The sequence below is a fragment of the Natrix helvetica genome (assembly GCF_964273705.1).
Source record: "Natrix helvetica genome assembly, chromosome: Z".
In the NCBI taxonomy this organism is placed as follows: domain Eukaryota; kingdom Metazoa; phylum Chordata; class Lepidosauria; order Squamata; family Natricidae; genus Natrix; species Natrix helvetica.
The window spans coordinates 30733274-30744677 of NC_138554.1; the positions used below are offsets into that span (position 1 = coordinate 30733274).

At 37.5% G+C, this 11404-nt stretch overlaps 1 protein-coding gene across 3 annotated transcripts; it reads left to right on the forward strand.

Annotated features, from left to right (window-relative positions):
- Positions 1 to 4069: 4069 nt before the first annotated feature.
- On the forward strand, positions 4070 to 7948 carry NAT14 (N-acetyltransferase 14 (putative)). 3 transcript variants are annotated; one of them, XM_081932494.1, is made up of 3 exons: positions 4070 to 4346; positions 4985 to 5083; positions 5655 to 7948. In XM_081932494.1, exons 2-3 carry the CDS (start codon positions 5003 to 5005, stop codon positions 6195 to 6197), a joined length of 624 nt encoding a protein of 207 aa, XP_081788620.1. In that variant the 5' UTR covers positions 4070 to 4346; positions 4985 to 5002; the 3' UTR covers positions 6198 to 7948. The 3 variants fall into 3 exon arrangements, with proteins under 3 accessions (XP_081788620.1, XP_081788621.1, XP_081788622.1); XM_081932495.1 differs by lacking the exon at positions 4070 to 4346 and adding an exon at positions 4369 to 4393; XM_081932496.1 differs by lacking the exon at positions 4070 to 4346 and adding an exon at positions 4418 to 4485.
- Positions 7949 to 11404: the final 3456 nt, after the last annotated feature.

Here is an 11404-nt window from a genome sequence, read left to right on the forward strand (position 1 = left end):
ATATGTAAGCTTCACATTTATTATGCAATAATGTTAAACATTTCTCCTAACTTGGTCAAGGTTCTGCAGTACTTTTTAAAGTCATTTTTTAATATTTAATCTGTTACTGAACTGGGATAAGAAAATTCAAGGTAGGCTCTTCAGGGTTTCTGCCATTCAACTTGAGAAGCAGGTTATGCATTCAACTATTGACTTAAGGCCTTTTTTTAAAGGATGAAAAGGTGTGTTACTCTTCGTTTTCTCAGTTCCATAATGCTTTATTCAGATATAGTACATACCTGATATAGATACTATTAAAGTTTAGCATAGATAGGTGGTAACAAAAATGAGGTTTCGGTAACAGTCTTGAACAATTCAACAGATTATCAAGCCTCTTGATATTCTAGAAGAAGAAAGTTGTGGAATGCCTCTCTGAAGAGACAGTAGTAGGTTTGCATAGCATGCTAGACTAAAATGTCTAGCATGCTATGCAAACCTACTAGTTGTATAGCTAGTTTGTGGTTCAAAATACTGACAAGCCATTGATTTAATTCTAATTGAGCTAACAAAGGAATATTGGGAGATATATAGCCAGAACTGGGCTAGATGAATCAGTAATATGCTTTGGTAACTGGGCTTATAAATCAAATTAAGTCATAATATGATTTATTTGATTTGCACCTTAGCTGTGAAAATCTAGTCAAATATTCAGTTCAAATTCTGTTCTTCAAACTCAAGTAATACTGAAAGCAAGTAATAGTAGATACATACATTAAAATTAGTACTAAAATTAACTAAAAATAAAATACTTAGAAAAATGTCATTTTTAAAGGTTTTTTTTAAATCTAGAGAGAGTCCAACAGAGTTTTGGAGGTAGTGCATTGCAGCAAAGCGGAAGATGGTCAGCTCTTTCACTAGAAAAGCAAGGAAAATCCAGAAGCAAACATACCTTAGACATTAAGGATTTTAAAGGTTTATGCTCACACTTTAAATAAAGGATTTCATCACGTATCATATAAGGATTAGCTCATTCACATGAGGGCTGCAATACTGAAACTTTTTCATGAATTGATACCAAGTACCCTATATTAAGAACATTGTGGTCTCCTAGATTTTATTATTCCTGATAACCTGGAAAAATACATCACATTAAGGATAATAACATCAACACTTACTACCCAATTAATTAGTAAAAGAGTTTTGATACGGATTTATATCTTCTTGCTTTCAGAATTGCCAACCCTTGGAATTTTTTTTTTGTTATCAAGGGAGGGACTACATATGAAGCAATTGTGGGGATCTAGTGGGTCAGAAGTTTTTTTTCTCAAATAGGTTATTTACAAGCCTAAGCAGAACTCTAGACAACTATAAAAAGAGTATACAAAGCTGTTTGGAAAACAAACGTAAAACCTCTCTTCTCAATTAACATATCCCAAGGCCTAGGACACAGGTATCAAACTTGCAGCATCACATTGGCATCACATTGCCATCACATGATGTTTCAGAACGTTTTTTCCCTTCAGGGAGCTGGAGTGGGCGTAGTCTGTGCGTGATGCATCCAGCCCCCGGGGTGCTAGTTTGACACCCCTGGCCTAGGAGAATAAACAGATTTTCTAAATATCACAATGGCGGAAGCTATATGATTCTGGAGAACCATCATTCCCGGCATTACAACAGAAAAGGCATATTTCCTGGTTCCCATAAAATGACTGTTTAACGCAGTGTTTTTAAAACATTTTTAATGGACAGGGCCCAAAGCAAATCCTCTCTGCTGGATTATACCAGGCAAACTTTAAAGCTAATCACAAGTACCTTGAATTGCTGTTGCAACTTGTGAAGCAGTGAGATCATATGAGTGTAATGCAACATTACCAACATTACCTGTACTGCCAGATCAGCTGTAGCTCCAAGATGGTCTTCAACAGCAGGCTTATGTAGAGTATGTTATAGTAAGCTCTAATGTGGGATGACCAGGACATGAAAGGTGTCCCACTCCAGGAAAGGTCACAACTGGCATACTAACATATAGCTGTGCAAAGGTTCCTCTTGGTCACAGGTATTACCTGCTCTTTGAGCAGAAGGTTGCAGTCTGAGAGGCCCCACAGATTGCACAACAAGCTCAAATGGGGAAGTGCAAATCCATTGAAAGTTAATGGAACATGTCCAGAACCAGGGGACCCAAATAAGCACAGCCACTTGATTTTGTCAGGATTCAATCTGTTCCCCTGCCTCAGGCACTTAGTAGGATTTTGGACATGTGACTCAGCTGGCCAAGGTTCAAGATTTATGAAGGGGATATGGGGGTGATCTAGCTCGGACATCTATCAGTGTACCCCATTGATCATCAAGGTTAATTTTACTGATCTGGCTGGTTATACACCTGTACCCTTCTTTCACCGCTTTGTGTGCATCCCTCTTGAACTTGCATGCTTGATGGGAGATGGGACAAGACGACCATCCCAGATGGGAGTGCATTGATCTTCAGTCAAGGGTTTACAATAGCTGCATTCTCCTGTTAGATTTAATGAAAATATCTAGTGGTTTCATGAAGATATTAAATAGAAGACAACTAGAAAATGTGCTGTTCTAAGAACAAAAGCCTTTGATGACTTCTAGAACTAGCCCTCTGTCCCCCTGTACTTAATCTCCAAATCAGTGTTAAAACAAAATTTCTGCCTTGAGGTTTTGAGGCATTAAGCATGTACTTAAATATCCCTGTGATATAGATTAACATGCCACAAGTGTTTCATAGGTATACATAAGGTGTAGAAACTTATTAACTAAATGATTTCTTTATCACAGCTTTGCTCTCATAGTTGCTACTCATCATTTTGGCACAACAAATAGCTGCAGATCAATGTAATGCATCAAACCTATGATAATATACCACTGTTTGCCTTCATGTATTCAGTATTTCCTGTCACCACAGGGGGGTGCATTCAGACCATCTATGTACTACATATAATGAATACTGAAAATAAATTAACATTTTCAACAAGTAATATGCATATTGCATAATGAAGTGCAAACTAATTAACTATATACTGGTTTGGTACTGCGAACTTTCTTTTATTTTCAGCAACAGCTTTTAAACCACACAATATTTTCAGAACAGCGCTGATTTTGTTTTCAGGATCTCATTTAAGATTAACATTAGCCAACTGGATACAAAGAAGCTTACAGATGAAATACTGCCTCTATCAGTACTTTGAATTAGCATACATTTTGTTTATATTTATTTATTCTATCTTCCAAGAACTTAAGGTGGCTTAGTTGGGTAAGCTCTTTGTTCTGTCCCACAGCTGAATCCTGTGAAGTTGGTTGAACTCCAAATTATTGGTGCAGCCACATAGTGAATTTCTGTGGCTTTGGTAGCTTTCGAAACTGGTGCTCTATAAACCTACTGTATAATTGGTTACCATTTAAATTTTCAACCAGCTTTATTCCAAGACAGGGGGAAGGTAAAATTTAAACATGTATAAAATCCATTTTTAAGTCAAGCTAAACTATTGGTGACATACATGATTGAATCTAGCACTTTGCTAGCCATGATATGGAAGTGGGCTGCCACCACCATTCCCAGAATGTTTTTGTTCTTTTGTTTTTTGTTTGTTTTTAAATCCTCCCTGTTCTAATCTGCAGTTCTAGGATTTCTTGGTATGGTAGTCTCCCACGTAGGTAGTAAGAATTCTGCTTTCTACATAGACCAAGGCTGGCTTGTTAGCTTATGAATGTAATTTAAAGGTTTAGGCAAAAAGAAAAATCCCTATATCCTGTCAATCTCAAATCCTTTTCCCCCACCAGGTGCAAACAACATAGGCTCCTCAGGGTTTAAAGTGCTTTTAATACTGCCATAACATCCAGAAAGGGAAACAGTTAATATATCCTTTTCTATGTATAGATTTACCTGTTGAATTTGTCTGCCATGATTTGTGCATAGATTTATCTGTTGCATTCCTGTCTGCCAGGATTTACGCATCCGATAGCTTTTGTTTTTGTTGTTATACAATACAGAAAAGAAGGGGGGGTCAGTCATCCCCCCCCCCCCACACACACACTTCCTCTGACATCTCTACAACTCGACGGTCTTGGCATACCCGAGAGGCCACATTGGTCCCGCTTAGCAACAGTAACTAAGGGCTGCGTAGGAAGGGATGGGGTCGAAGAAGAAAGAACGTAGCGCATGCGCATATTCAGTGAAGCCTTGAGACTGGAAAGAGAGATTGAATTATCGGGCCTTTGGGTCAAGACTGTTTCCTACCCACCCCTCCCATACGTCTGGAAGGAGGAGTGGAGAATGTAACAGTTATTGGAATATCCCATGCGCCTCTCTGCAGGGGAGAAGTCAGCCGTAGCCTGCAAACTGGGTGAGTCCATTGGGAACAGAGGGGGAACCGTGAAAGGTTTAACTGTAGTGAGTATGCTAAATAAGGTGCTTCTATTTTTTGCGGAGGGGCGTGGCTGCGCTGGCCCTCTTATGAAAGGGAGGGGCTAGGCAAAATAGAGGTATTGCAGTTTTCCTGTTGTAAATTTTACGAGGAAAATTATGTTTTTATCTTAAATTGTGCTGTAATCAACAATCTGTGATTTTAGCCCTGCGTGATGTTAGACTGTGATTTTATAATAAAACCATTTTCAATAATTCTTTTTTTCCTGCTAGATATCACCCTTTATCTGAGTGATACCTATCACAAATTTGCTCATAATTTAAAGAAGGCTCTGTACTGTAGTCTAAGCATATGTGGAGAACATGGGGGGGGGGGGGAATATAAAGTAGAAATGATTATGAAGAGGTGAAGAGACTTCCCTGGCTGCTTATGTATATTTACCAAATTATATTTATTTTATATGGTGAAGGTGGTTGAGAACCTTTTAATGGAAAAAGTTGGAGTTTGCCTTCTCTTGGAGTATTGAGGAGCATTTATTTCCCCATTTAAGCAAAAGGTTCTTTCACTATAGTCTGAAGTTATTTTTCAGTCAACATTTGAACTTTTTTTCCTTTTAGGTATCAGTTGCTAACAATATGCCTACCTTGGACCCGGAACAGCTGTTAATCAGGGAAATGAGAGAGGATGAAGCCCCCATTGTTTTGGAACTTCTGAAGGTGAGATGGAGGAGAAATGTGGATCCAGCTATATCAGGACTTATTTTCTTTATGTTGATTCACATAAACCTTTTTTGCCAGAAGATATCTTCCATCAAGTTGATAATACTTGTATTTGTGCTCTGGAAGTTTCATGGATTCAGCTGTTATACAAGAAGTCTAATTGTATTTTTGGGTGTAGTCTTAGACAGTCTCAAATCTGTCCAAAATATTTTCTGGAATTTTTTAGTTACAAAATTTAATAGCATAAAAGTTTTCTTAAAAGATATCATGCCTGTTGCTTTTGACTTTTTCTTGTAACATGAAAGCGATAGGTGAGATTTTAATTATTGGGAAATGATTTGTGACAATATGATCATGTGGTTTTGAATGCTAGAATAGAACCAAGAATATCTGAGTTCATCTCGTTACTGTTTCGTAAAGTTCACTGATTTTGAACAGGGCCACGTAAGAATGTGATGGCTGTCTGAGACAGACTTAGAGACAGTTATGTATGCCTGATAACTTCTCTGGCATTTGGGTTCCTCTAAACTCTAGGAGATTTTATGTTCTTCTATTTCTCTCCCACCAGGATGGATTCAAAGATACGGAAAACCGCTTGATACTTTATGTGCTGACACGGCCACTAGCCTTATTACTGATGGCAGTTGTAAGCAGTGGACTACGCTTCTTCCTGAACTCCTTTGTGGTGGCCCTTGTGCTGCCAGTACTCCTCACTGTAGTGGCTTTGAAACTTCTACTGTGGCGCTCACCAGACCTTAAACACTTGCATGCCTATTACAGTGCAAACCATCGTGGGCTGTGGGTGGCTGTTTATGATGATGATGATGTGTGTGGCTGTGTGGCTTTGGAGCTTCTTGATAGAGAGTCTCACACTGCTGAGCTCAAGCGCTTGGCTGTCAGCCGATGGTACAGGCGCTCGGGTGTGGGTCGGTGCCTCCTTCATTTTCTAGAGGCACAGGCTCGTGCACAGGGCTTCAAATTCCTGGTAGCCCAGGTCTCCGTGGTGGCTAAGGCTGCTATTGGTCTCTTTGAGAACACTGACTACAGTGTGAGTGGTGGGCGCCCATGGTTGGGTTACACTGTTCAACAAGAGTTCATCAAAGAACTTTAGAACTGTATCTACTAGTTTGGTACCAAGTTGTTAGGCAAAATAGCATGTTTTGGAATGTTGTTGTTCTTGAACAAAGAAAACACAGAGTTTCAGAAACAGACTGCAATTAAAAGAAGGCAATCCAGGTTCTAAGCAGTAGTTACTATTAACATGGTTTCTGCTTAGAAAACAAAGTGTGGCTGCGAAGCAGATCAGGATAGTTTGTGCCTTCTTTCCAGTCTGGTATAGCAATCAAACTCTTGTCATTTGGGGTTTCTGTTCCACATTATTCACTGATGTTGGAAACAGGAACTAAAGCTCATTTCCTGTATCCTCTTTTGGGGTCAGAGTAACTTTACATTTTTTACAAAGGGAACAGCAAATTCTAACAATTGAGAAATTTGTGCACATGTGTGTTTGTGTACATACTTACATGCATGCATACATACCTACACCCAGAGGATTATGTGTGTGTGTGTGTGTATACACAAACGTGCACATATTTTCTCAATGTGTATACACGCACACATACACAAACCAGAGAATATACCAAAAGTCAGGCCCTATAGACAATTTATTACATAAATTACATTAATTGTTTAGCTTGGTTTCCTTTTTTTCTGAACTCTTGTTTGATGCATGCCTTTTGAACACTCCAAAATATAGTAACATTTTCCCTAGAGGGGAAAAAAACTGAAAGATTGGCTTATAGGGCCTGATCTTTGCATCACCCTTTGTATATATGTACTTCTCTGTGAATGCACTTCATATAACAGAAGGCCGTCTGAAAATTATTATTGTTCAAATATCCTTTCAGAATGCACAGATGAGGAATTTACATGCCAGATTCATATTTCACCTGCAAGCCAGCCTGAATTTATCAGGTTATCTTTTATCAGGTTAATGTATATTTTCTTTTCAAATTAATGATCAGGATGGTGAATTCCCAGCAGCTGATCAGTTTCTTAAATGAATTAAAGAAATACGGTAAGCATTTTGTCGTACCTTGATGCCAAACAGACTGGACAGATCTAGTCATTTGCATTCATTAATGTATTTTACATTCATTTCCTCACTTCTGTTAGCTGGCAGTGAATATATGGACAAGTTTTCTAAATCTGTATTTGCATGCCTGAGTTGGAGTATATTCTCTGACTCTAGTTCTTAGGGTCAGAAATTTAGTTGTGCATTCTCGCTTTTATAAATTCAGTAAAATTGATTTAAAAAAGGAGAAAACACCTTTTTAAGATGAGATTTCAGAAGTTCTTTTATACATTCTGATAAAATATTTTTCAGCTATATAGGGAAATTTGAACATGATCCTTGTAGTTCCAACTAGTTTAAATCGTGCACATAAAAACTGTTGAATTACTATAGGATGAGGATGTGGATAGCATCATTGGAAATCATAAATCCAAGAACATTAGAGGTGTTTAAATTGTATATGTTCATAAAATTAATTTTCACAGGATTTGGAGATAATAAAAACTGGTTAGAGGTCATTTTTTAAAATGATACATGTTAAATATACAGTATGTATTTAATTCATGTTGCATATCCCTACTTCATCTAGTGTCTTTTGAAGATAAACTGGTGAATGGAATTTATGAATAAAAATGTAACTGACAAGGAACACAGTATCAGACACACAAAGGATTAAAAGAATTTACATTTGAATAGTCTTTAAAAGCTTTTTTTTTAAAGATGAGCTAATAAATGTTCTGGAATTCATGTTTATATAACATAGTTCAGTGTCCAAATTAGCAAACAACCCAGACGTGGCTTGATTCTACGGTGTCATTTTTCTAACAACCAAGCTGAGTTAACTAGCAACCTATTTAGGGGCTCTATTAGCCCAGGCAGGAAGTTGATTTTAGAAATTCTTGCCTATATTCTGGCTCACAAATGTATCTTCCTCCAGATGTTTTAGCCAAAAGAATTCAAATAATGAATGAATCATTGTCTGTACCCTACTTCCATCATGCTGAACTAGATTTCCAAACTCATTAGATGTACATTGCAAAAGAATTCAGTGAAATGGAAATTTTGTATGATTAACAAAAATGCTTTGTGTATACATTTTCTTTTTTTCTCTTGCTAGATTTTTTTCTGCAGATACAGAGACTGTGTTTTTCTGATCAATATTGATCTATTGGTTTCAACAAGAATTGATCAACTGACTTGCTGCCTTAGCCTGACATCATGGGCTAAGGAAAACTGACTGGTTCAAAGTCACTAGGCCAGCTTTCATGCCTAGAGCAGAACTAGAATTCACAGTCTCCTCCTGGTTTCTAATCTGGAGCTTTAACCATCAGCTCATCTGGAGGTTTAACCGTCAGCTCAAATTGATTCCCTGGTGTGTGTGTGTGTGTGTGTGTGTGTGTATACACACAGTGATATATTGTGACGGGGTGGAGGTGATGTCTTTTAATTTAAGTACCTAGTGATTAGGAACACAGTGTACTGACATGTGTTACATCTGTGTGACAGCCAAGTTATTGGAAGTTGAGTTCTAGTTGTTGGGACCAACATGTTCTGCCCCTGTGACTTCAGGGGTGGCAATTTATTTTTTGTAATTCACTATGTTAGGAAACACTGCAGAAACCAAGAGAAAAGGTCAGGAATAAGAATACTAGACATGAGTCCTTCAACTCAATATTTTTATATATGTAGCTCTGTGATTTTCCCTTTATGCTCTGGCCAGTTGCTTTATTCTCATTGGAATCTACTTTGTGCAGATGGAAATTTTGCCTTTGAAAAATATTGATTAACTCTTAACTCTCACTAGCCCCCAACTCTCAACCCATAAAGGTATATGGGAGTTAGTAACAATTGTGGAATCTTCTATTTTCATTATTTGTCATTCTTTCTAGCTTGCTTTAATTTGATGCACTATCTTTGCAATGCTGGCCTTCACTATAGTTTTGAAAAGGCTTGTTGGTATTTTTGATAGATATGAATAAAAGTCAGGTTTAATGTTGCAGAACTGTGATTTATGAATTACTTAGGGTTACTTGCTTACAAACTGCGACACATTACTTGCTTACATACTGATTCAGGATCAATCCCAAACAAAAATATTAAAGGATAAAAAGAAGTTGGGTTCAGAGGCAAAGCTGATTAGATATAAGAATCCAAAGGTTTAATATCTTTCTCTTTGAGCCTTACTACATTACTACCAGTAATGTAGTTTGTGAATATCCTATGCCAAATTTTGTCTTTACACTGCAAAGAGTCATTAAACATTCTGAAATTGTCATGAAAAAAAAAATCCCAGTGTTTTGCTGTTTTCTAGTACAAGGCAATCCTTATACTAGATTTAGCGGCCATTCAAGTTTATGTCAGCAGAGAAAGAAACCTGACAACCCGACCTTACACTTATAACCACTGCAGCATCCCTGAGTTCATGTGATAAAGATTTGGGCACCTAGCAATCATCACACCATTTATGATGGTTATCTATTCCATGATCACATGATCACCATTGGTGACCTTCCCAGCCAACTTCCAAAGAATCAGTGGAGAAACCAGCAGGAAAGATAACAAATCACAGTTACATAATTGTCTTGCTTAACAACCACTGTGATTTACTTAACAACTGCAGCAAAAAAAGTAATAAAATCGGGTTTGGTCACATGATGCTCTGCTTAATGATTGCATCATTTAACAATTGATTTTACAATTCCCATTGTTGCTTTAAGTTGAGAACTGCCAGTAGTGAATAAGGCTTCTGGCTGAAAAGGATGGTTCTCTATTTGACAGAACAGAAATGAACAATCCCATCCTAGGTATGATTGTAGGAAACAACCTCCCCCCCCCCCCCAAAAAAAAAGAAAGAAAAGTAGGCTGAAAAGATGTAACATGGTGTCCAAATGGAATTGAATACAACATAGAGCTATTTAATGTGAGTATTGCTACTACGCAAAATGTGGACTCTGTTAATATGATAGGAACTTAGGGGCAAAATCCCAAGTTAGGTATGTAAGAAAAGCTATTCTCCTAATGGAAGAATGGAGAATGGAAGAGAGTATGAATCTCCTTCAGCCATGACCATTTCTCATCTGAAAGTCTGAGGCCAACAAATTTGAAGAAGACAGGTTCTCCATCTTTATGTCACGATCAACTAGGGGGAGAAATCCTGATAATGATGGTAATGATTATTGTTCCAATTCTGCTAACTTCCTTCTAGATCCTTGTAGGCTGATCTTAGAGAAGAAACTAGATTTCAAAAATAATTATAACTTCATATATAATAATGTATAATAATTTCATTGAGAGGCAAGCAATTTCATGGTTATCTGGAATGCAATGTGAAATATCATCAAGGACATTCTCTTAGATTTGAAAGGATTAAGCCAAGGCAGTTTTGTTTATTTAGAAGAACTTTTCTCTGTCTTAGCAGCTATTCCTAGTGGTGAATGATGTACAATTTTGGCTCTGATTGCCTAGTACTGCATAAAAGATTTCCATTTTATCCAGAAACACTTACCTCATATGTCCTGCAGCTGAAACTTGACTTTCAAAAACAAGATTCAAAGGAGCAAGCTTAAGTTAATACTTATGTTGAGAATCCATGTCTGTGTTCATCAATAAAATGCTGAAAGAACCTAGCAACAGTACTGTTGTCTGAATTTTACTGGCCTCATTTTTCTTTAACCATCTCTTCTTTTAGTCGCTAGCCATTATTCTAAATTGGTCTGGATTGTTGAACTATATAATGCTGTATTACCATGACTACCAACTATTGGGCAAGAACTTTGGAATTGTTCCAATTGCTGGACATTTCAGTTATCGGTATGCTGCAAATTGGAGACTATGGATTTTACTTTTAAATAATGTGTTGAGACAGAGAGTTCCTTTGTCTCTTAGATATCGACACTCATTTCAATAATAATAAGCCAGCTGATGGACAGAGATATGAATTGTTTGAGGAACCTTCCCATTTACCATAGAGATGAAAAGTGGTAGAAAGAGACGATTTAATTTCCAATATCTATATGCACTTATTTTAAAGATGGCAAACTAGGTGCCCAATGAAGTGGTGGGATTTAATTTTTTAAAACTACCAGTTCTGTGGGTGTGGCTTGGTGGGCGTGGTAGGGAAGGATACTGTAAAATCTCCATTCCCTCCCAATCAGCTGGGACTTGGCAGGCAGAGAATAAATGGGGGTGGGGCCAGTCAGAGGTAGTATTTACTGGTTCTCCGAACTACTCAAAATTTCTGCTAT